General features: G+C 42.7%; 1 protein-coding gene across 3 annotated transcripts in view; it reads left to right on the top strand.

Annotated features, from left to right (window-relative positions):
- strn (striatin, calmodulin binding protein) overlaps window positions 1–26,473 on the top strand; it is a 111,766-nt gene that overhangs the window by 78,084 nt on the left and 7,209 nt on the right. For 2 of the 3 annotated variants that reach the window (XM_073056611.1, XM_073056613.1), the window contains exons 8-15: window positions 2,012–2,122; window positions 3,194–3,337; window positions 3,483–3,619; window positions 13,109–13,284; window positions 16,681–16,728; window positions 21,576–21,697; window positions 22,760–22,927; window positions 26,327–26,464. In XM_073056611.1, coding sequence (XP_072912712.1) covers window positions 2,012–2,122; window positions 3,194–3,337; window positions 3,483–3,619; window positions 13,109–13,284; window positions 16,681–16,728; window positions 21,576–21,697; window positions 22,760–22,927; window positions 26,327–26,464 — 1,044 coding nt within the window. The remainder of the gene's footprint in view (window positions 1–2,011; window positions 2,123–3,193; window positions 3,338–3,482; window positions 3,620–13,108; window positions 13,285–16,680; window positions 16,729–21,575; window positions 21,698–22,759; window positions 22,928–26,326; window positions 26,465–26,473) is intronic. The other variant, XM_073056612.1, reaches the window with a different exon arrangement.

The following is a 26,473-nucleotide window of genomic DNA, read 5'->3' as shown; positions in this document are numbered from 1 at the left end:
GAATGGAGGGTTATGGGCTGAGTGCAGGTAGGTGGGACTAGGTGAGAGTAAGCGTTCGGCATGGACTAGAGGGGCCAAGATGGCCTGTTTCCGTGCTGTAATTGTTATATGGTTATAAATTGTAAGGCATCTGGTGATAACCAGATAAAGCAGCTCCAGAAGTGTGATGATCAGAGCTTACAGTTTATTTCTTTGGGTAATGTAGATTTAGCAATGCTTAAGGCATGTATTTGACTAAAAGCTGGTCCTCTCTTTAGATCTTTTAGAATGGAGTAAATAGAAACTAGTGTTTTGTCACAGCCTAAAAATTAGTTCCCCAGTAAATGTGCTCATTTAATAGCTTTGTCTATTTTGACATCAAAGGCACAATTTCAGAAGCAGTGGGCCTGACTTTCAGAAGTGTTGTCAAATGTATGGTTAGTCCTGTTATAATGTGTCTAGCACTACCAGTGAGGAGTGAATGTCTAGACATGTGTTATTTTAATTTTCTATCTGATTTGATTGTCCTCACAATGGGATAACATTTTGGAATTTGACATAGTTGCTGGTAAAGGTAAAATTGGAGAACAGAATATTGTAAAGGAATGCTACTGATAGTTGAGGGAAGGGCCACGAAGTGTTGAGTATTTAAATGGAGATAAGAATGTTGAAGTTCGTGTTTGGGAGGTGAATCAATGACAGGCTAACACTTAATATGAAAATGTGCAACTAAGCAAGAATTTCATACAACTAAACAAAACTGATGGACTGATTTGGCAGCAGGATGTGCAGAAAACTAGAGTGGAAACATTGAAGGTCACAAGAACTGTGGAATTGGCTGAGGTCAAAGCTACAGTAGAATAAGGTTGAGGCTATGGTTGCATTTGTTGATAGAATAGTATTTCAAGTCTTACTGTAGGTCAGGTATTGTGGAACTGTTAAAGAATGTAAGTTATTCATCCTGTTAAGTCCATGCCAGCTCTTAGAGGAGCAGTCCTGCCAGTCCCATTCACTTTTTCCCTGCTGTAACCTTGCATATTATCTTCGCTTGTGCCTGTCCTGTTCCCTTTTTGAAGCACTAGCTAATTAATTGTTCCCATCATGTGATGTGAGGAGTGGTTTTGGTGGAAATTGAATGGTAGATCTCAGTGATGACAGTATCAGTAATGATAAAGATACAATGAGATATTATATGAGTGAAGTGAGTATGGCACAAATAAAATTACTCTTGGTTATGTACGTTGTGAAATTCTAGGAGTGATCTCTGTAATCCTGAATGTATTCAGCACATGCATTCCCTGTGAGAATTGTGCAGAAAGAAAAGTCTGCAAAATTCACTAAATACAAGGTATCGCCACTAAATGACGTGGTTGATTTTAAGTCAACTAGAGATGCATAGAACAAGGAAGATCTTTACCACCTTGGTCAATTGCTAGGGTGGAAATAAAGAACCAGTGCTATACTAAACATTGATTTTTTTAAAATTCTGGTTGGCTGAATTTTGACAAACTTGTGTAAATTACAATATATAAGCAGCAAACACTAAAATTAACTTTACAAGATAATTCCAACTTAAAGTACACTAGCAAAAAGCCTCATGGGATGGTGTTCAGGAAGGCTATCATAGTCAATAAATAAGGTGCTTTCCATTGCTAATTTCATTTAATGTTTGTGAACAATTAATCATGTAACTACTGCCTGAAATATGTGTGTGCATATGAGTATACTATAGAAATCCCATATGCCATTAATGGATTGTTTCCCTAACATAGCCAACACAAGGATATAGTCTTAATTCAGTAATACTCAGATATAATAAAACTTCAACCTTTATTATAATGAATATTATTTTCATTATTAAAATAAATCCCTGCTGAGAACATTTCTGTACAACTGTATTAACTATTTAGCTCTAATTATGGCCTTGCTGTGACATTTTCTTTAACAGCATGTTGAAACTGCCTGCTAATGCTATAAGAGCTGGATTGTTCCATTAGGCGTTTTCTGATTTGTTTCACTATGCTGTGTTTAGACAAGGAAGATGTGAGTCCCACACCAGAGAGCTGGGACGTGGACCAGGGACTAATAACAAAGCTCAAGGAGCAGTACAAAAAGGAGCGAAAGGGGAAAAAGGGGGTGAAGAGTAAGTGCGTATGAAATCTGGTATACTTTTGGCTCATAAACCCTCTTTTTCCACACTTCTTTGGAAGAAAAAATCCAAATACTTTCCCTGTTCCTTTAAAACCATCTGCTTATTCTGAGCTATTCTTGATCCTCTCTCTCTCTCGCTCTCAAGCCTTAGTTTAACATTTTATCTCGGGAAGCTGCCGCTTAAGAGCATTTAATTCATTTTCAAGTTGCTTTTTTTTCACTGTCCACTTACTTTTCTTGATTTTGTATTAAATATTTTAGTTTTGTGTGCTGAAAGGCAATCAGACTTATAACAGTGTACAAATAGAAACAAAAAAAATATGATTGACTGTAGCCCTATTCTGTTTTAAACATTTGATGAAAGGAAATTTTTTGTTAGTGTATAAATTTTAACTTTTCGACTGGCAAAAGACAATATGCTGTTTAAAATGATTAAAATTACAGGCAACAGATTCCATCGAAGTAGTAATGATCCACAAAGCCCAATGCCTTAGTATGAACCTACCTGAGAGAAGGGACAAGCACATGGTATCATTTACAACTAAATATCATCAAAGATTGTTAGGCTAAACAATTTGAAGATTGTAGAATATACAGAAGATGCACAATTGCAGTTTGATATTAGTTAACAATCGAGCAATATGCATTGGATCCTAGTGTACTGCTGTATGTAATAACCTTCAGCACCCTGCATGAGTTTTGAATGCTAGGATTAAGGATGAATAACTGATTGCAAATCCTTGGCTGGGAAGTGTTCCAGTTTTCAGCTTATTTGATTATTTGCTCATTAACATGTAGGGTAAAACTGTAACCCAGAAATAGAGAAGGCTACATTTTGTTCAAGATTTCATACAACTGAAAATTAAGTTTCAGGTGAAAATTTATTGACTTTTTCCTGAATTGTTTGGTTTCTTGTTAATTTTATATTCTAATACTTAAGGTGATTAAAACTGAGTCTATTTTCAGAACACAAACCTGAAAATGTTCAATTAAATAATTTTCCTTCGGGTGACAGAAATGCAAAATCCAAAATCATTGATAACTTAGTTTTATTTCTTATTAGGGCCAAATAGATCAAAATTACAAGACATGTTGGCTACTTTAAGAGATGTAGATGAACTTCCTCCACTGCAATCTTCAGTAAACTCTCCCCCCAGACCATCTAACACACGGCTGACTGAGCATGAAACTGGCAGGGCAGAAGAAGGTAGGTGTGAGGGAAAATGGGCACCTTGGTAGATTCTTAGATACGGATCAATGAGAATATTTTCACTTAAGAATGTAATGTATTCTGTACTGTATTAGTATTCTCATTTATATTGAATTAACACATGCTATTTTTAACGTGCTAGTTGAGGCGTTGACGTTTCCCCCAGGATCAGGAAAATCCTTTATCATGGGTACAGACGAAGCACTGGAAAACGCATTGGGTCTTGGGGAATTGGCGGGCCTTACAGTTGCTAATGAAGCAGATCCTTTAAATTATGATGTGAGTTGGAATTTCTCATTAATTGATTTTTTGTCTAATTAATAAGATTCTATATTAGTAGCATAAAAGCTATTGGAGCAGCCAGCATGTGGTTTAAAATGTCTCCCCTTTCCAAGTTCTACTGGCACTGACGTGTCGGATAGCTCCCGAGATGCTCACGGAAGCTTCTTAGCATCTCATCTATTGATATTTCACAATATTGGAAATTAAGATTCTTATCACTGGTCCTTGACTGCTGACAGAAATGTACATTTTAAAAAGTGTTTCAGTCCTTAATTGAATCTCAGAGTTGGTGGAACTTAGCTGGTAACTCTCACCTGAGACTGGAGTTTGAGAGTTTAAGCCCCACTCCAAAACAGATTGTCGGATATGATGTTGTGGCCATCAATGAATCATGGCTGAAGGATGGTTGTAGTTGGGAGATGAATGTCCAAGGTTACATGCTGTATTGCAGGGATAGGAAGTTAGACAGAGCGGATAGCATGGCTCTACTGGTAAAGAATGGCATCAAATCAGTAGGAAGACGTGGCATAGGATCAGAAGATGGTGAATCCTTGTGGATTAAGTTAAGAAACTGCAAGGGTAAAAAAAACCTTGATAGCAGTTATAGACAGGCTTCCCAACAGTATCTGGGATGTGGACCACAGATTACAAAGTGAAATAGAAAGGGCATGTCAAAAGGGCAATGTTATGATAGTCATGGAATTTTATGATAGTCAAGTCTGACAGAGCAGTATTTCAGTGGTACGAAAGAGGAGTTGACCAAAGTAAACTGGAAGGAGACGCTGGCAAGGATGACAGCAGAGCCGCAATGATGTGAGTTTTTAGGGAAAATGAAGAAGGTGCAGGATAGATGTCTTCCAAAAACAAAGCAATACTCAAATAGCAAAATAGTACAACCCTGGCTGACAAGGGACATCAAAGCTAATGGGAAAAGCAAAACAGAGAGCAAAGCAAAAATTGGCAGGAAGATAAAGGATTGGGAAGCTTTTAAGAACCTACAGAGAGCAACTAGAAGGATCATTAGGAAGGAAAAGATGAAGCATGAAAGCAAACTAGCAAACAACATCAAGGTGGATAGTAAAAGTTTTTTCAGAAGGCCTTTGACAAGGTGCCAACATGAGGCTGCTTACCAAGTTACAGGGAAGTTACTGGTATGGTTAGAGGATTGGCTGATTGGTAGGAGGCAGCTTGTGGGAATAAAAGGATCCTTTTCTGGTTGACTGCCAATGACAAGTGATGTTCCGCAGGGGTTGATGGTAGGGGTTGGAATAGATGGCTTTATTGCCAAGTTGCAGATGATACAAAGGTCGGTGGAGGGGCAGGTAGTGTCGAGGAAACCATGCTGCAGAAGAACTTAGACAGATTAGGAGAATGGGCAGGAAAGTGACAAATGAAATACAATGTTGGAAAATGGAGTAAATGATCAGACTATTTTCTAAATGGAGAAAAAATACAAAAATCTGAGATGCAAAGGGAGTTGGGAGTCCTTGTGCAGAACACCCTAAAGGTTAATTTGCAGGTTGAGTCAGTGGTGCGGAAGGCAAATGCAATGTTATCATTCATTTCAAGAAGTCTAGAATACAAGAGCAGAGATGTGATGCTGAGGCTTTATGAGGCAGTGGTATGGTCTCACCTTAAGTATCGTGAACAGTTTTGGGCTCCACATCTCAGAAAAGATGTGCTGGCATTGGAGAGGGTACAGAGGAGGTTCACAAAGATGCTTCTGGGTTATCACATGAGGAACGTTTGATGGCTCTGGGTCTATACTCACTGGAATTTAGAAGGTTGGGGGGGGGATATCATTAAAACTTTTCAAAATGTTGAAAACAGCAGATGTGGAAAGGATGTTTCCCATGGTAGGGGAGTCTAAGGCAAGAAGGCACAGCTTCAGAATAGGGGGTGTCCATTTGAAACAGATGCGCATAAATTTCTTTAGCTAGAGGCTGGTGAATTTGTGGAATTTGTAATCACAGGCAGCTGTGGAAGCCAGGTCATTGGGTGCATTTAAGGCTAAGCTGATGGGCTCTTGATTGGATACGGTGTAGCAATGTACTACATACAGAGCTAGAGACAACACGCAGTCAGTAAGTCGTTTCGAGACTAGTTTATTCAAACTTCGCGGCGCTGGCATTTATTCCCTAGCGCCCGCCCTCTCCGGGCGGAAATGACATCAGAGGTGCATTACCAAAGTCTCTCCCCGCGTGCTGGCTATTTGTGAGCTGGTTCGCCTGCGCAGAAAGTGGGTCGCCACATAACCCCCACCCCAGAACCGGCGATACACCCCCCCAATATCCACAGTCTGGATCAGCCTCTGTTTGGGAGGTCTGCCTCTGCGCCACGGTGCCTGAACCTCGACCGGCTGCGCCAAGTCCACATGGGCTGGATTGAGTCGGTCCACCGTGAAAACTTCCTCTTTCCCCCCAATGTCCAGAACGTACATGGACCTGTTGTTGTTGATCACCTTGAACAGCCCCTCGTACGGCCGCTGTAGTGGTGCCTGGTGTCCGCCCCTTCGTACAAACACAAACTTACAGTCCTGCAGGTCGTTGGGTACATGGGTCGGGGTCCGTCCGTGCTGTGAAGTCGGCACGGGGGCCAGGTTGCCGAGCCTTTCGCGTAGTCTGTCCAGGACAGCTGCGGGTTCTTCCTCTTGCCCCCCTTGGGGCTGGTATGAACTCTGCTGGGACGGCCAGGGGTGCGCCGTACTCGGCCGACGAGGCGTGCAGATCCTCTTTGGGCGCTGTGCGAATTCCAAGCAGGACCCAAGGAAGCTCGTCCACCCAGTTAGGTCCTCTCAGGCGGGCCATGAGAGCCGACTTCAAGTGACGGTGGAAGCGTTCCACCAGTCCGTTCATCTGTGGGTGGTAGGCAGTAGTGTGGTGTAGCTGCGTTCCCAACAGGCTGGCCACAGCCGACCACAGGCTGGAGGTGAACTGGGCGCCTCTGTCGGAGGTAATGTGGGCCGGTACCCCGAAGCGTGCTACCCAGGTTGCGATCAGTGCTCAGGCGCAGGAATCAGCAGATGTGTCGGTGAGCGGGACCACCTCTGGCCACCTTGTGAACCGGTCTACCATAGTTAGGAGGTACCGCGCTCCTCGGGACACTGGTAGGGGGCCCACGATATCCACATGAATGTGGTCGAACCTCTGGTGGGTGGGTTCGAACTGCTACGGCGGGGCTTTAGTGTGCCGCTGCACCTTGGCTGTTTGGCACAGCGTGCACGTTCTGGCCTATTCACTGACCTGCTTGCGAAGTCCGTGCCACGCGAACTTGCTGGAGACCAGCCAGACGGTTGTCCTGATAGATAGGTGTGCCAAACCGTGTATGGAGTCGAAAACTCGCCGCCTCCAGGCTGCCGGGACGATGGGGCGAGGTTGGCCGGTAGCCACGTCGCACAGGAGGGTCTTCTCACCTGGGCCTACGAGAAAGTCCTGCAGTTGCAAACCCGAGACTGTGGTCCTGTAGCTGGGCATCTCGTCGTCTGCCTGCTGCGCCTCTGCCGGTGCTGCATAGTCCACCCCCAGGGACAGGGCCTGGACAGCTGGTCTGGAGAGTGCGTCCGCCACGACGTTGTCCTTTCCCGAGACATGCTGGATGTCCGTCGTGTACTCGGATATGTAGGACAGATGTCGCTGCTGGCAAGCCGACCAGGGATCGGACACCTTCGTGAACACGAAGGTCAACGGTTTGTGGTCCGTGAACGCGGTGAACGGCCTGCCTTCTAAGAAGTACCTGAAATGTCGGATTGCCAGATACAGTGCCAGCAGCTCCCGGTCAAAAGCACTGTACTTGAGTTCAGGTGGTCGTAGGTCCTTGCTGAAGAACGCCAGGGGTTGCCAGCGCCCCTCGATGAGCTGCTCCAGCACCCCACTGACTGCTGTGTCGGATGCGTCCACCGTGAGGGCGGTCGGAACGTCTGTTCTGGGGTGCACCAGCATCACAGCATCTGCCAAGGCTTCTTTGGCTTTAACGAAAGCTGCTGCGGCCTCCTCGTCCCAAGTAATGTCCTTGCCTTTACCCGACATCAGGGCGCATGATACGGGCTGCTGAGGGGAGGAAACAGTGGTAGAAGTTCACCATACTAACGAACTCCTGCAGGCCTTTGACCGTGTTGGGCCGGGTAAAGTGGCGGATCGCGTCTGCCTTGGCGGGCAGAGGTGTTGCCCCGTCTTTGGTAATCCTGTGGCACAGGAAGTCAATGGTATCGAGACCGAACTGGCATTTGGCTGGGATGATCGTGAGGCCGAAATCACTCAGGCGGGAGTAGAGCTGGCGGAGGTGGGACAGATGCTCCTGGCGACTACTGCTGGCTATAAGGATGTCGTCCAAATAGATGAACGCAAAGTCCAGGTCGCGTCCCACCGCATCCATTAGCCGCTGGATCGTCTGTGCGGCATTCTTCAGGCCGAACGTGCGCGGGCGTGGAGGGGTGGTCCCTGGGTCGGAATGTGGTGCTGTACCCCGTGTCTGGGCATGGCTGCCGCGAACTGCGGTGCCAGAATCGATGAAAAGTCCGCCAGGATTCTGGTGAATTCGTTGTCTGACAGCATGATGGAGTCCAGGTGTGGGACCGGCAACTTGGCTTCACCCAGGGAGAATGTCTGGAAAGTCTCGACATGTACCAGTCTTTTCCCTTGCAAGTCGACCAGCAGGCTGTGAGCTCGCAAGAAGTCTGCCCCCAGGAGTGGTTGGGCCACCGTGGCCAGTGTGAAGTCCCACGTGAACCGGCTGGCGCCGAACTGCAGCTGCACTGTGCGGGTGCCGTAGGTCCGTATCGTGCTGCCGTTTGCGGCCCTCAGGGAGGGTCCTGGTTTCCTGTTGTGGGTGTCGTACCCCTTCGGGGGCAAGACGTTGATTTCCGCTCTGGTATCAACCAAGAAGCGGCGCCCCGACTGTTTATCCCAGACGTACAAGAGGCTGTCCTGGTGGCCAGCCGCCATAGTCATTAGCGGCTGCTGGCCCTTGCAGGGTGGGCAACAATGGAGGGCTTCTGTGCCCCGCCGCTGGTGGTAGAAACACCTGTTCACTGGCCTCCTCACTCCTGTCTCTGTGTTGTGTGCGCTCCCCTGCCGGGCCTGGTCTGGTCTGCTGTTGGACGTGTGGCCTGGTAATCTGACCGACGGACGTCACGCTCTCCCTCTTGGCTTTCCACAGCACGTCTGCCCGGGCCGCCACCTTCCGGGGGTCGCTGAAATCTGCGTCGGCCAGCAGCAGATGTATGTCCTCGGGCAGCTGCTCTAGGAACGCCTGCTCAAACATGAGGCAGGGCTTGTGTCCGTCAGCCAGGGCCAGTATCTCGTTCATCAATGCTGACAGCAGCCTGTCTCCCAAACTGTCCAGGTGAAGCAGGCGGGCATGCCGCGAGAGGCCAAAGGTCCCAATGAGCAGCGCTTTGAATGCTTCGTATTTGCCTTCTTATGAAATCTACAACTTGGGAGGCCGTCTCCTGGTCAAGGGCGCTCACCACGTGGTAGTAACGTGTGGAATCAGAGGATATCTGCCGAATCTGGAACTGGTCTTCTGCTTGGCTGAACCACACACGTGGTCGCAGCGTCCAGAAAGTCGGCAGTTTTAGCGAAACTGCGTGAACAGATGAAGAGTCGGTCATCTTTGGTCCAAATCCAGTTTGGACCCTCAGGGTCACCAATGTAACGATGTGCTACACACAGAGCTAGAGACGACACGCAGTCGGTAAGCTGTTTCGAGACTAGTCGGTTCAAACTTCGCGACACTGGCATTTAATCCCTAGCGCCCGCCCTCTCCGGACGGAAATGACGTCAGAGGTGCATTACCAAAGTCTCCCCCCGCGTGCTGGCTATTTGTGAGCCGGTTCACCTGCGCAGAAAGTGGGTCGCCACAACGGCATCAAAGATTATGGGGAGAAGGCCAGGGAGTTGGGCTGAGGAGGGGGAGAAAGGATCAGCCATGATTGAATGGTGGAGCAGACCCGATGGGCCAAATGGCTAATTCTGCTCCTATGTCTTATGGTCTAATGACTTCTCATTAACAGAGATGCCATATTTTGGATCAAACAGCATGAAGGTTGTTTACTCTAAGGATGTTAAAAAAACAACGTAGTGTTATTCTACCTGCCCTGGTAAAGAGTCTCCTATAGTGGCCACCAGTAAAGTTATATAAACTGGTCATTTGTTTCATTTGCTGTCCTGAAGACCTGTGTTAAATTGACAACATTTTATCTGTAAGACTGTGACTGCAACTGAAAATGGATTATGGGAGCTTTCTGAGAGGATGAAAAGTTACTAGACAATTGCAAACTATTTCTTTCCCCAAGAAAGGCCATTGTGGGTGAAGGGAATGTGCTTGTAGGAATGTGATCAAGAATTATTTGTTCGATGATTAATTGATAGCAATGTTCTTTGTACATTTTCTATTAATCAGCAGATTTGTGTAGATTTTATGAAAACATTATTCCATAAAACAATGTTATATTTTGGCTACCTAGGAAGTAGTTTTTAGTTTATGCATGAATATTTGTAAATTATCAACATTTTTTCATCTGTTAGTTTGAATGTATTGTGGTTAAGAATTAGTTTAATTTGTAGTTGGGTGTAACTAAATAGATTATAGGCAAAAATTATTGTTTTAAAACAAGAATTTTAAAAAAAACTCAGCATTAAAGATGTCAACCAAATTATTTTGGATTTTATAAAGTTAAAATTTATGACATGTGGTAATAAACCTAAGTACCTTCTGCCTATTCAGATGGATAGAAAATTCATCTTTCTGCAACTTAAAGAACACAAGTTCTCCAGATATTATCGGAAGCATTCATTCAGCTTCTATTAAAACAAAAATAATTAATTTTCTTGGAGGTAATTTTTCTGCCTAGGATTCCAGAAAAAGTGTTATTGGCCCAGAAAATGTGGTTACTGACCACCGCACAGACGGTTGCTGTCTGTTGCATTTCTTCCTCATTTCTCATTGGCCCAAGGAGCTGACATGACTACAGCCAGTTAACCTATCAGCACATCTTTGGGATGTGGAAGCTAAAAAATTGTACCTAGTAGAAAGCCATGCTTTCACAGTGAAGGTACAAACTCTACATACATAGATAGATAGATAGATAGATACTTTATTCATCCCCATGGGGAAATTCAACATTTTTTCCAATGTCCCATACACTTGTTGTAGCAAAAACTCATTACATACAATACTTAACTCAGTAATAATATGATATGCATCTAAATCACTAACTCAGAAAACATTAATAATAGCTTTAAAAAAGTTCTTAAGTCCTGGCAGTTGAATTGTAAAGCCTAATGGCATTGGGGAGTATTGACCTCTTCATCCTGTCTGAGGAGCATTGCATCGACAGTAACCTGTCGCTGAAACTGCTTCTCTGTCTCTGGATGGTGCTATGCAGAGGATGTTCAGGGTTTTCCATAATTGACCGTAGCCTACTCAGCGCCCTTCGCTCAGCTACCGATGTTAAACTCTCCAGTACTTTGCCCACGACAGAGCCCGCTTTCCTTATCAGCTTATTAAGACGTGAGGCGTCCTTCTTCTTAATGCTTCCTCCCCAACACGCCACCACAAAGAAGAGGGCACTCTCAACAACTGACCTATAGAACATCTTCAGCATCTCACTGCAAACATTGAATGACGCCAACCTTCTAAGGAAGTACAGTCGACTCTGTGCCTTCCTGCACAAGGCATCTGTGTTGGCAGTCCAGTCTAGCTTCTCGTCCAACTGTACTCCCAGATACTTGTAGGTCTTAACCTGCTCCACACATTCTCCATTAATGATCACTGGCTCCATATGAGGCCTAGATCTCCATAGTACGTGAGATCAGGATCAAACCCAAGTCCTAGGGACTGAGGCAGTGGTACTCATCACTTCACCACCATGACATACAGCCATTTAGGACTGAAACAAGATGAAAGTTGTTCAAGTCTTTGAACTTGCAAATTCTCAATTCAAAGCACAATGGACATCCAAATATTGAATACATTCAATACCATTGGACTTTGGATATGAAGGGGTAGAAAAGTTGGAGGTAAGATGGAAGATGATCAATTCTCTTGGTGGAGGCTACAATGGGCTGAGTTCCATATTGTTTTCTATATGTGGATCAAGGTAATTAACATATTTTCTACACATCATCTACAATGACCTAATTGAAGTGGTAGTGGAAGCATTTAGTTTTTACTTCCTTATAGAATATGGCCATCGCTAGCAAGGTAATCAGTAAATCCCATCCCTATCTTCTCGTAAATGATGTGGTAGTGCACCAGTTTTTTATGATGAACTTACATTCCCTCGGTAATATGGATAACATGTTGAAGGTGACACAGAAGCATGACGGTTAGTGTACGCTATTAAGTGCCAGAGCCACAGGTTTAATTCCACTGTAAGAGTTTGTAGGTTCTCCCCATGACACTGTGAGTTTCCCCTGAATGCACAGTTTCCTCCCACATTCCAAAGATGTATGGGTTAGTAGATAAATAGGACAGTGCTGGCTCGTTGGGCCAGTAGGGCCTGTTACTCTGCTGTATCTCTAAATGAGATACTGGGGCATAAGCTAAATAAATGGATTTGCAGTGAATTTTCACATTGTGATTAGTGTCTTGAACTCTGGCTGAAAGAATGAAAAAGGCAGTAACACTGTATTTAAAAACAACTTGGATAAGCACTTGAAAAGTCACAGCTTTAAAAGGCTGTGGGCCATTTTTGGGATGTATGGACACAATAAGTTGAATATCTCCCTCCCCTGCTATAAATTTTAATGCATCAACTGGACATCGCTGAATTTGTTGGCAAAGGAATTCCAGAATATTTTCAAGCAAGGGTTGTGTGTGGTTCACTGATGGTAGTCTTCCTAGGCGCCTGCTGTATTTGTCCTTTCCTATAAAGGATATGGATTTAGAAGATGCAGTTAAAAAGCCAGCAAGTTGCTGCTGTGGGTTTTGCACCCAATGTATGGGTATAGTGGAAATGAAAGGGACGATACTTTTATGGGTTGCATTTTGCCTGTCTGTAACGGGCTACTTGAATGCTGTTGAAGCTTCTGGCATTCAGGTAAATTGAGTACTGTAAATGAGCTTATAAATGTGAAAATAGTTTGAACAGTCGAGAGGTGAATGACATCCAGCTTCTGGCCTGCTTTTAAAGCCTGATTATTGATGTGGCTGGCTTAATTAAGTTTCTGGTCAGTGGTAAATTCACAATATCAATTCAGTGTTCAGAGTTGGTAGCTAATACAGGGACAGCTCATTAGTGTAAGAAATTAGTAGGAACTTCCAATTACCTTTTGTATGTCCTTATAGAAAGGAAAATATGTGGAGTTTTAAACAAATTAAATAGCTTTTCCATAGACTCAGCACTGGTCCAGTGGGCCAAATTCCCTTGAGCTCTCTGATTCAAAAGGTTGGTTTGATCAGAGTGAAAATCTGTAATTAATATTCAAGACTTTTTAACTTTTAATAACTACATTTTGATAAATATTTTTGGGGGTTTTACAACAGATCACAAACAATAAAGATGCATTACGAAAGACCTGGAATCCTAAGTTCACGTTACGGAGCCATTTTGATGGGATAAGAGGCCTTGCCTTTCATCCAGTTGAACCTGTTCTGGTAACTGCCTCAGAAGATCACACTGTGAAGTTGTGGAATTTACAAAAGACTACCCCAGCCAAAAAGTAAGAATAATGGAGCATAAAAATGTTCTTTTATGTGATTTGAAGTATAAAGTGCATAAATCTGGATGAATTTGAGTTTCTATTTTGGATTTTTTTTTTTGGTGTTGATTTGATAAAATGTCACAGAGGCTAAACTGAGAATATTTTATTCACTGATGGTACTGCTCCCTGGCAATACATGTAAACAAATTAGATCTTGTACTTTAATTTGCTCTTAGAATACTGTACATCATTTCTAGACTATTGACAATACCTTTTATTCGTGTTAGCATGATGGTGATTTTTTTTAAATCAGGTGAGTAAAAGTACAGAGAAATGGGGTGAAAGTCAAGCTGAGATATAGACAGAATTAATCTGTTGTTAGTATTTTTGATTTAATTGCATTCCATGGAGACTGAAAGTTGATGCACCTTATAGTCCAGGGAAATATCAGTGGTTGGAATGCCACTAGTATTGAACTAAAGAACTAGAACGGCAGGAAGTGTTTACTGCCACATAACTCTAAGAAATCTTTTCTCTAACCAACAATGCTAGATGTTGCCAAATACCAATGGGCAAAAAAAGCTGAGCCAAAAAGAAAAACTTACAATTTTTAAGTCCTATCTGCCAGTAACCTATTTCTCCCATTTATGAGAATTTATCAAAACAAAAGGATAGAATTAATACCATTAGTGAATATATGTCAAAATCTCATAAAGGACATTTTGCATCAGCTAACTGAGATGGACTCTTAGAATCATGCTGGGAGTTGGAGGAGGAATTCCTGATCGATCTGCCTGTGTTACATTAAGCTTTTTAGTGACCTTTCTTGCATCATCATTAAATTGCTCATTTGTTGATAACCCATAGTATCATTTTTATTGTTGTCATTCACAAAGCTGTGTCCTATATGGAACTTTAAATAGAGGAAATATACAAACTTCCTTCTCAGGTTAAGAAGAGATGAAAATAGTTTCACATTATGATTTGATCAGAGGTTTTCAGAATTCTTATGGTCCATGGAACTGTCTGTAGTATTGAACTAAAGAACTATAAAAGCAAAAAGTGTTTACTGGCACACAAATCAAGAAGTAATATCAAACAATGTCACTACTTCATCAAGCACAAGGATCTTGAAATTGATTTATTAGTGATAATTGTTTGTGGCTTGGGATGTGCAGAGAGAGATGTCTGGGCAGTTTAAAGAGAATACTTAGTTCATGTTAGATGATAGTCCCTTTATTATAAATTGACTTTGGTATTGCCCATATTGAGCAGTTCAGGCTTTTATTTCACCAGTGAAAACATTTCCGTCCCTTTAATGTGAATCTTCAGTTAGTTCCTTGAATTGAACTAGTTCTGATCAAAGGAATTTTGCAAGTAGAATTTATTTCCCTTTCAGTTGCTGATAGTACTAATGCCTAACTGAAGCAATTTTTGATTTAATATCAATTTGAAATTGGTCATTTCTTGACAGTCTAGAGAGGGGATTTTATTTCTTCTGGACTAAATGTGAGTGTATTTTGTGTAGTATGCCTTGGTACGTGGAGAATCTTTAGAGGGGGATGGCTTTTCTTGAAATATGGTGTCAAATTGAACCTGCAATTCCCTAAACTCTCTGTGCAGGAGATAACTTTGCATTAAATGGGCACTGAACTCTCCTATCATTTGAGGGGCAGTCTGGACAATATGAAACATTAATTCATGTGTATTGGTGAGCTTTCTTAATTTAGAATATATAGCGAAAAGGCAGGGAGCATTTTAAATTGTTAGCAAAATGGATAAATGGAAAAGAGACAGAGTAAAGCAGGAATTGGTAGAATTTACAGAGCTGGAGATGTGTTGAGAGTGAATCTTGACATTTTTTGACATTAAAGGCAAAATTCTGAATGTGTCTGTAGTTTGAGGCTAGAGAGAGTTCTGGAGATGGTGAGGATTTTAGGACATTACAGATGGAACCAATAAAGCTTTTGATTTGTATGCATTTTAATGGCTTGGCTTACCAAATTACTGCTTCAATAAGTTGAAGCAATTAAATATTTTCTAGTAAATTGGTTGTCTTGGAATTTTATATTCCTTAGTCACAGAGTTGGATTCATACTTGCAAAATGATCATTGTCTAGTTTTGAAAGTCACAATATTCTAGAAGAGTTCTTGCTGTTCATAATTTGGAAGATCATTTCAAAGAGTGAGTTGTTGCAGAGCCTGCTGGAGACAGTGCCATAAATGAAAAGAGAGAATGTTAATGGTTGAATGGGTTGAGAGACAAACAGGTAGCTGCTCCTGGGTGGTGTTAACTACTTGTGTTCCAGAGACTGCCTTCATGCATGTAAGAAGAGTATATCATTGTATTTCTGATTTCCATACAGGTGGTCTATAGCTAAGAGATAATTTGTAGCTAATATAAATATGATTTGTCTATTAGTTTTTGTGGAAACCTCCAGGTTCAAATTCAAGTCAAGTTTTTCATGCACAAGTACGGTGAGATACAATGGAAAAACTTGCAGCAGCATCACAGGACCATTGCTTCAGATAACACTCAGAATATATCATAGATTATACATAAATTATCCAAGACTGTGAAAAGCAGAGAATAAAAAAGACTAATTCAAAAGAAATACAATCAGAAACACAGACCAGTCCATGAAAGTGCAAGAGGTGATCTGTGGTGTTCTGTTGCTGAGTTAGAATTGTGCAGGTTAGTCCAAGGATTTGAAGTAGTTGTTCCTGAACCCGGCAGTGTGGGACCTCAGGCTTCTGTTCTTCCTGCAGCACGATGGTGGAATTCCTTGACAGATGTGGCCTTCTTGAGGCAGAGCATTGTGTAGGTGCTGTCAAAGCTGGGGAGGGCTGTGCCTGTGATGATCCACAGTGTCCAGTACTCTCTGCAGCCTCTTATGTTCCTGTGTATAAAATTATCAGGCAACCAGTAACGATACATTCAACATTGTACTTGTGGAATTTTGTTTGAGAATTTGTGGACATGCCAAACATGCAGGGATTTGAAGCTGCTTATTCTTTCCACCTCTGACCCACCAGTGAGAACTGCCATGTGGTTTACCGACTTACCCTTTCTCTGGGTTTGTTTTCATTGAGTATGAGGTTGTTGCTGTGGCACCTCTTAGCCAGGTGTTCTATCTTACTCCTGTATGCTGATTCATCACCACCCGTGGTTCGGTAAACACAGTGGTGTCATTAGTGATTCAGTAGATAGTGCTTAGCTGCACGATCATGGATATAAAGAGCATAAGAGCATCAGAAGAATATCGTGAGTTGTATAGCTAGAGAGGCAAAGTCAAATTGTTGGATTACTGTGGGAAAAGTATTAATTGACTTTAATATTAGAATTCATACATTTTCAGTTTATGTTGCTGGAACCATTGACAATGTTAATAGTTATGTTCTTTCTCTCCATAGGAGTGCATCACTGGATGTAGAACCCATATACACATTCAGAGCTCACAGGTAGGTTTGAATATCTTGCACATTCCATAATCAAGGGCTTCCCAGATTTATGCTGATCTGACTTTACACAGTTCTCTCATACATTTTAAGTATTTTTCAAGATAGGAGTAATAATGTGATTAGTAGTATTTGTTAGTAATTAAAACATTGAAGCTTAGAAAACCTACAGCACAATACAGGCCCTTCGGCTCACAAAGCTGTGCCAAACATGTCCCTACCTTAGAAATTACTAGGCTTACCCATAGCCCTCTATTTTTCTAAGCTCCGTGTAGCTATCCAACAGTCTCTTAAAAGACCCTATCATATCCACCTCCACCACTGTTGCTGGCAGCCCATTCCACGCACTCACCACTCTCTGCGTTTAAAAAAAAAAACAACAACTTACCCCTGACATCTCCTCTGTATCTACTCCCCAGCACCTTAAACCTGTGTCCTCTTGTGGCAACCACTTCAGCCCGTGGAAAAAGCCTCTGACTATCCACAGGATCAATGCCTCTCATCATCTTATACACCTCTGTCAGGTTACCTCTCATCCTCTGTCGCTCCAAGGAGAAAAGGCCGAGTTCACTCAACCTGTTTTCATAAGGCATGTTCCCAAATCCAGGCAACATCCTTGTAAATCTCCTCTGCACCCTTTCTATGGCTTCCACATCCTTCCTGTCATGAGGCAACCAGAACTGAGCACAGTACTCCAAATGGGGTCTGACCAGGGACCTAGATAGCTGCAACATTACTTCTCGGCTCCTAAATTTAATTCCACAATTAATGAAGGCCAATAGACCATATGCCTTCTTAATCACAAAGTCAACCTGCTCAGCAGCTTTGAGCATCCTGTGGACTCAGACCCCAAGATCCCTCTGATCCTCCACACTGCCAAGAGTCTTACCATTAATACTATATTCTGCCATCATATTTGACCTACCAAAATGAAACACTTCACACTTATCTGAGTTGAACTCCATCTGCCAACACTCAGCCCAGTTTTGCATCTTATCAACGTCTCGTTTTAACCTCTGACAGCCCTCCACATTATCCACAATACCTCCAACCTTTGTGTCATCAGCAAACTTACTCACCCATCCCTCCACTTCCTCATCCAGGTCATTTATAAAAATCACGAAGAGTAAGAGTCCCAGAACAGATCCCTGAGGCACACCACTGGTCACCGACCTCCATACAGAATATGACCTGTCTACAACCACTCTTTGCCTTTTGTAGGCAAGCCAGTTCTGGATCCACAAAGCAATGTCCCCTTGGATCCCATGCCTCCTTACTTTCTCAATAAGCCTTGCATGGGGTACCTTGTCAAATGCCTTGCTGAAATCCATATACACTACATCTACTGCTCTACCTTCATCAATGTGTTTAGTCACATCCTCAGAAAATTCAACCAGGCTCATAAGGCATGAATCGCCTTTGACAAAGCCATGCTGACTATTCCTAATCATATGATGCCTCTCTAAATGTTCATAAATCTTGCCTCTCAGCATCTTCTCCATCAACTTACCAACCAATGAAATAAGACTCACTGGTCTATGATTTCCTGGGCTATTTCTACTCCCTTTCTTGAATAAAGGAACAACATCTGCAACCCTCCAATCCTCCGGAACCTCTCCCATCCCCATTGATGTTTGAAAGATTATCGTCAGAGGCTCAGCAATCTCCTCCCTCACCTCCCACAGTAGCCTGGGGTACATCTCATCCGGTCCCGGCAACTTATACAACTTGATGCTTTCCAAAAAGCTCCAGCACATCCTCTTTCTTAATATCTACATGCTGAAGCTTTTCAGTCCGCTGTAAGTCATCACTACAATTACCAAGATCCTTTTCCATAGTGAATACTGAAGTAAAGTATTCATTAAGTACCTCTGCTATTTCCTCCAGTTCCATGCACACTTTTCCACCGTCACCCTTGATAGGTCCTATTTTTTCACATCTTCTCTTGCTCTTCACATACTTGTAGAATACTTGGGGTTTTCCTTAATCTTGTTTGCCAAGGCCTTCTCATGGCCCCTTCTGGCTCTCCTAATTTCCTTTTTAAGCTCCTTCCTGTTAGCCTATTTTAATCTTCTAGATCTCTAACATTACCTAGATCTCTCAACCTTTTGTAAGTTTTTCTTTTCTTCCTGACTAGATTTATTACAGCCTTTGTACACCACGGTTCCTGTACCTTACCATAACTTCCCTGTCTCATTGGAACGTACCTATGCAGAACTCCACACAAATATTATCTGAACATTTGCCACATTTCTTCTGTACTGTTCCCAATTTAAGCTTCCAGTTTCCTGCCTGATAGCCTTATAATTACCTTTACTCCAATTAAACACTTTTCTAATTTGTCTGTTCCTATCTCTCTCCAATGCTATTGTAAAGGAGATAGAATTATGATCACTATCTCCAAAATGCTGTCCCACTGTGAGATCTGACACCTGACCAGGTTCATTTCCCAATACCAAATCAAGTACAGTCTCTCCTCTTGTAGGCTTATCTACATATTGTGTCAAGAAATCTTCCTGAACACACCTAACAAACTCCACCCCATCTAAACCCCTTGCTCTAGGTGGATGCCAGTTGATAGTTGGGAAATTAAAATCTCCAATCATGACAACTCTGTTGTTATTATTACACCTTTCCAGATCTGTTTCCCTACCTGCTCCTCAATATCCCTGTTACTATGAGGCAGCCTATAAAAAACACCCGGTAAAGTTATTGACCCCTTTCTGTTCCTAACCTCCACCCACAGAGACTCCGTAGACAATCCCTCCATGACGTCCACCTTTTCTGCAGCCGTGACACTATCTCTGATCAATAGTACCACGCCCCAATCTCTTTTGCCTCCCTCCGTGTCCTTTCTGAAACATCTAAAACCCAGCACTTGAAGTAACCATTCCTGTCCCTGAGCCATCCAAGTCTCTGTAATGGCCACCATATCATAGCTTCAAGTACTGATCCACACTCTAAGCTCATCTGCTTTGTTCACAATACTCCTTGCGTTAAAATAGACATATATCAAACCATCCATCTGAGTGCGTCCTTTCTCTATCACCTGCCTATCCTCCCTCTCACACTGTCTACAAGCTTTCTCTATTTGTGAGCCAACCGCCTCTTCCCCAGTCTCTTCAGTTCGGTTCCCACCCCCCAACAATTCTAGTTTAAACTCTCCCCAGTAGCCTTAGCAAACCTACCCGCCAGGATATTGGTCCCCCAGGGATTCAAGTGCAACCCATCCTTTTTGTACAGGTCACACCTGCCCCAAAAGAGATCCCAATGATCTAGAAATCTGAATCCCTGCCCCCTGCTCCAATCTCTTAGCCATGCATTTATCCTCCACCTCATTCTATTCCTATACTCACTGTTGCGTGGCACAGGCAGTAATCCAGAGATTACTACCTTGGCGGTCCTGCTTCTCAACTTCATTCCTAACTCCCTGTAGTCTTTTTTCAGGACCTCTTCCCTTTTCCTACCTATGTCATTGGTACCAATATGTACCACGACCTCTGGCTGTTCTCCCTCCCACTGCAGGATTTTTGGACGTGGGAGGCAAATTACCATCCGAGTTTCTTTTCTGCGTCCACAGAGTCGCATGTTTGACCCCCTAACTATAGAGTCCCCTATCACTACTGCCTTCCTCTTCCTTTCCCTACCCTTCTGAGCCACAGGGCCGGACTCTGTGCCAGAGGCACGGCCACTGTTGTTTCCCCCAAGTAGGCTGTCTCTCCCCCTCCCCCAACAGTACTCAAACAGGAGTACTTATTGTCAAGAGGTATAGTCACAGGGGTACTCTCTAGTACCTGACCTTTCCCTTCCCCCTCCTGACTATGACCCACTTGTCTGTTTCCTGTGTCCCCGGTGTGACTACCTGCCTATAGCTCCTCTCTAGCACCTCCTCACTCTCCCTGACCAGACGAAGGTCATCGAGCTGCAACTCCAGTTCCCTAACACGGTCCCTTAGGAGCTGCAGCTCGACACACTGATTGGATAAAGTATGTGTTACATTAATTTAATTATGACTAGTGTTGTGAAGTGAATATTCAAAAAAATGAAAGAATTATAATAGGTAAGTTTAGAGTGATACAGAATGGGTAACTATGAGAGGTGATTGATAAGTTCAAGGCCTAAGGTAGAAGAAGTCAATTTTAGAAAACCTAGCACATTTATTTTTCAACATAGTCCCCTCCTACATTTACACACTTAGTCCAGTGGTCGTGGAGCATACGGATCTTGGACCTCCAGAAAGTGTCCACAGCAGGGGTGATTGATAAGTTTGTGGCCTAAGGTAGAAGGAGATGAGTTATACAGCTCTCGTTACATGCACATGCAGGTCAACTCTTTGAGTGATTATGCAGAAAGTTTGAAGTTAATAACTCATCAGGGGTGATTAATAAGTTTGTGGCCTGAAGGAGATGAGTTATTAACTTCAAACTTTCTGCGTAATCACTCAAAGAGTTGAACTGCATGTGCATGTAACGACAGCTGTATAACTCATCTCCTTCTACCTTAGGCCATGAACTTATCAATCACTGCTGCTGTGGACACTTTCTGGAGGTCCAAGATCCCTATGCTCCACAACAGCTGGACTAAGTGTGTAAACGCAGGAGGGGACTACATTGAAAAGTAAATGTGCTAGGTTTTCTAAAATTGACTTCTTCTGCCTTAGGCCACGAACATCAATCACCCCTCGTATAGAAAATGTAGATTTCCTGTTTGTGGAGAGATCAGCTTATGGGAACTTATCAAGAACAGAGCCCTTGTTTAACCCAGAGAATGCCTGTAATGCAAAGAAGGCTCTGCTTGAAAGGTACTGGAAGAGAGAATTAAATTTGTTTTATTTCCTCTGCATTGGATAGAGGCCCAGTGTTGTGTGTTGTGATGAGCACGAGTGGGGAGCAGTGTTTCAGTGGAGGTACTGATGGATTAATCCAGTGCTGGAATGCCCCCAGTTCCACTATAGATCCCTATGATTCATACGGTGCGTATTTCTGCATATTTTGTTATTTGACCTACTGCCTTTTAATGTTGTTGTACTTCACCCTAATTCTTTAAAGCCCCATAAGAGTTCAAATCTTCAACTGTGACACTCACAAAGCAGCATTATTGGGATATCTGTGTGGTGCTGCACTGTCATTTTCATTGTGGTATTTTCTGTTGATCTTTACAAGTTTCTGAGGCTGCCTAGTCATCTTTTAGAGGAATATACCAGAATAAAGTAACAGTCTTCAAACTGTGAGGGAGTACTGGTATAGAAAGAATAGATGCTGCATAAAGAATCAGATTCATTTACATATCGCATGTACATTGAAGCATACAGTGATGCTCTGCGTTAACAACCAACACAACCCAAGGATGTGTTGGCAGCCTGCAAGTGTTGCCACACATTGCTACACATTTCGGCTCCAATATAGCAAGATCATGATGCAGCAAGGGCAACAAAGCCAGCCCGTTTTCTCTCTCTCACCCACTCATTGAGCAAGGCAGGGGAGTGTGTCCCAGGAGCAAAAAGTGACCTGAACAGACAGGTGGAAGAATGGTGCCTGCAGGCAGCATGTGCTTTGTGGAGGGCTGCCTGAGATATCCTCCTGGTAAAAGGTTGCCAAGGCAGCTTCTGTAAGGCCATGAGTGCAGATACAAATGTCTCACTTTTTGGGAAACCTATAATATAGGCAAATCTTCTTGCCTTCTGCTGGGTGGAGAAAGTAGCTTAAAAAAATAGATGAGCTCCTCTCTTCTTAAGCACAGGATTTTAGTGGCCTCCCATGAATAATTCCAGGTATCTGCAGCCTGGAATTATTTCCAAGGCTAAGCTGAGTATTACCTCCATGTCCAAAAAAGTGAGCCTCACCCAAAGAATTAGTCTGTGGAATTCTGGCTTTTGTTTGTACTTACTACATGGTATTTTCTCTTCAAATCATCATTACTGCTCCATTTGACAAAAAAAAAACGCAATTTACAGAGAAGTACAGGACAATCAATGTGGATGTGAACTTGTGAGCATCAGATTTATTTTCCAAATTAAGAAATGTATTTGTTATAGATCCTTCTGTGTTGCGAGGTGCTTTGGAAGGACACACTGATGCTATTTGGGGTTTGGTGTACAGTGCAGCACATCAACGCCTCCTGTCTTGTTCAGCTGATGGGACCCTGCGGCTGTGGAATGCCAATGAAATTGCACCTTCGCTCTGTGTATTCAATGAAAACAAAGGTAAGAGCTTAATGGGCATTACAGGTTGAGTACCTCTCACCTGAAGTGTTTCGGATTTTGGAATAAATGCGTTAGTTTGGGATTGCTATCATTTGCAGCTTTGAATTTATGTGCTACCAGTAAAACGGTCTTCATTCATCAGACTTATTTGCTTAACAGTAAAAATTTTCACATACCATTAATATGTGTGGAGCGTAATGAAAACAGCACAGCAGCATTGGGAGAATACCTGATTCAGCTGTTGAACAGCAACACACAACAGCAGACTTCGTTTCCACCTACAATGTCATGCTCTGATTAAAGGGTTACAGTTCACTGTATTTGTATTTTGCTTTTTTTTTTGGATTTCATGTAACATAAAAACAATCAGCATTATGGACTTGTCCTAGTAGATTTTTCATCAGTGATGCTTTAAAAATTTAATGCTGTTATGTAAGGTGTAAAACAATCAGCATCATAGATTTGTTCCGGTGCTAGAGTTTTAGGATCAGCAGACGCTTTAAAAACTTAGTGCTGTTCCTTTTCTTAAATTTCTGCAGCCAGCCTGCTGAATATTCACAAATACCTTCAATTTCGAGTTTGTTATGATAGATCTTTGCTTGCTTCATGATAAGTATACTGTTAAACTCCAACGATGACAAAGCACAATCAAGATCCAACCGGAAGACCACAGCCTGAGTGGATTGGTAATAATATCTCCTCCTTACTGACGATCAACACTGGTGCACCTCAGGGATGTGTGCTTAGCCCTCTGCTCTACTCGCTCTATACCCATGACTGTATGGCTAGGTATAGCTCAAATACCATCTATAAATCTGCTGATGATACATCCAAGTCTCTGTAATGGCCACCATATCATAGCTTCAAGTACTGATCCACACTCTAAGCTCATCTGCTTTGTTCACAATACTCCTTGCGTTAAAATAGACATATATCAAACCATCCATCTGAGTGCGTCCTTCCTCTATCACCTGCCTATCCTCCCTCTCGCACTGTCTACAAGCTTTCTCTATTTGTGAGCCAACCGCCTCTTCCCCAGTCTCTTCAGTTCGGTTCCCACCCCCCAACAATTCTAGTTTAAACTCTCCCCGGTAGCCTTAGCAAACCTACCCGCCAGGATATTGGTCCCCCAGGGATTCAAGTGCAACCCATCCTTTTTGTACAGGTCACACCTGCCCCAAAAGAGATCCCAATGATCTAGAAATCTGAATCCCTGCCCCCTGCTCCAATCCCTCAGCCATGCATTTATCCTCCACCTCATTCTATTCCTATACTCACTGTTGCGTGGCACAGGCAGTAATCCAGAGATTACTACCTTGGCGGTCCTGCTTCTCAACTTCATTCCTAACTCCCTGTAGTCTTTTTTCAGGACCTGATTGTAGACTTCAGGAAGGGTAAGGCAAGGGAACACAAACCAGTCCTCATAAAGGGATCAGAAGTGGAGAGAGTGAACAATTTCAGGTCCCTTGCTGTCAAGATCTCTGAGGATCTAACCTGGTCTCAACATATCAATGCAGCTGTAAAGAAGGCAAGACAGTGGCTATATTTCATTCGGAGTTTGAAGATATTTGGTTTGTCACCTAAAACACTATATATGTACTGTGGGGAACGTTCTGACAAGCTGCATCATTGTCTGGTATGGGAGGGGGGGAGCAACTGCAAACAGGACCGAAAGAAGCTACAGAAAGTTATAAAATTAATCAGCTCCATCTTGGGTACTACCCTTCTTCGGTCCAAGACATCTTCAAGGAGCGGTGCCTCAGAAAGGCAGCATCCATTATTAAGGATCCCCATCATCCAGGGCATGCCCTTTTCTCATTGTTATCATCAGGAAGGAGGTACAGAAGCCTCAAGGTACACACTTAGCAATTCAGGAGCAGCTTCTTCCCCTCTGCCATACGATTCCTAAATGGACATGAACACCACCTCAATTTTTTGTATATTATTTCTCTTTTGCACTATTTTTAATCTATTTAATATACATATACTTACTGGAATTGATATCTTTATATATTATCATATATAGGATTGTACTGCTTGATGCTGCTAAGTTAATAAATTTCACGACACATGCTGGTGATAGTAAACTTGTTTCTGATGAAGAGTGGAGGGAGTTAATGTATGTGATTGGGTGACCAAATGAAAATGGATGACAGACTGCTGACGGCTGAGTGAGGAAGTTGAAGGGTTTCTTTCTGTATTATCATATATAGGATTGTACTGCTTGCTGCTGCTGATAAATTTCACGACACATGCCGGTGATAGTAAACTTGTTTCTGATTCTGATGTTTTGCTTCATGCAGTGTTTTTCTGTTTTTCATTAACTTCTGTTCATTACATGTATGACCTCACTTTTGAGAACTGTCTGTGGTGTACAAAAACCTGTGCATTGCCTAGGAACCTTCCCAGCGTCTCATGGAATTTTTCATTTGTGATGTCACATCAGCACTCAAAAAAAAAATCAGATTTTGGATAAGGGATGATCAACCGGTATTGAGTGACAATATATTTTTTGGGATAAGGGGAGTTAGAGGGTGGGGCTAAGTAGACCAAGATTTACAGATGTAATTTTAACCCACATTAAAGTAATATATCCTAATTTCAATTTTCTTCTGTCTATATTTTACAGTCATAGAGAGCTACAGCACAGAAACAGGCCCTTTGGCCCATCTAGTCTGTGCCAAAGAACTATTCTGTCTAGTTCCATCAACCTGCACATTGTTCCTGAGCCCTCCATACCCTTTCCCTCCATGTACTTACCCAAACTTCACTTGCATGTTGAAATCACATCTGCATCCACCACTTCTGTTGGCAGCTCATTCCACCCTCTGAGTGAAGAAGTTCTTTTCAGGTTCCTCTTCTCACCTTTTCACCTTTAACCCATGACCTCTAGTTCTAGTCTCACCTAGCCTCGGTGGAAAAAGCCTGCTTATACCCTAGCTATACCACTCATAACTTTATAATACACCCTGTACCTCCATCAAATATCCCCTCATTCCTCTGTTCCAGGGAATAAGTCCTAACCTATTCAACCTTTCCCTATAACACAGGCCCTCAATTCCCAACAATATTTTGAATGAAAAATATTGATAGTAAGTGCTCACAAATGTATCTTATGCATTAAATACAGTGATCAAAATCACTCTTAAATCCTGGAGCTCCATATCCAGTGGCATCCTGGCAGTACATTCAACTGATGGAGAATTTCTTTGCCAACCTCAGCTACAATCCAGGGGAAAACAGTAGATATCTGGGCCTTAGTTGACATGATATTTCATATTTTAGAAGGTATCTTAAGTATAATAATGGATTCAACTTTATTGTATGTTAATGGCAGAAATGTATTGTTCTAAAGACTAATTTTGGTGTAAAGTAAACAGTTCTGTTTTTCTCCTACAGAATCTGGAATCCCTACCTCTGTTGACATAGTCTGCAGTGATCCTTCTCATTTGGTATCATCATTTGTAAATGGACAGACCAGCATATTTGACATGGAGACATGCCAACGATTCCTCACCTTTGAGTCTTGTGTTGATGGTATGTTTC

This window comes from Hemitrygon akajei, chromosome 9 (assembly GCF_048418815.1).
Source record: "Hemitrygon akajei chromosome 9, sHemAka1.3, whole genome shotgun sequence".
Lineage (NCBI taxonomy): Eukaryota > Metazoa > Chordata > Chondrichthyes > Myliobatiformes > Dasyatidae > Hemitrygon > Hemitrygon akajei.
Note: the sequence above shows the minus strand (reverse complement) of the source record. Positions and strands in the feature narration are given on the sequence as shown.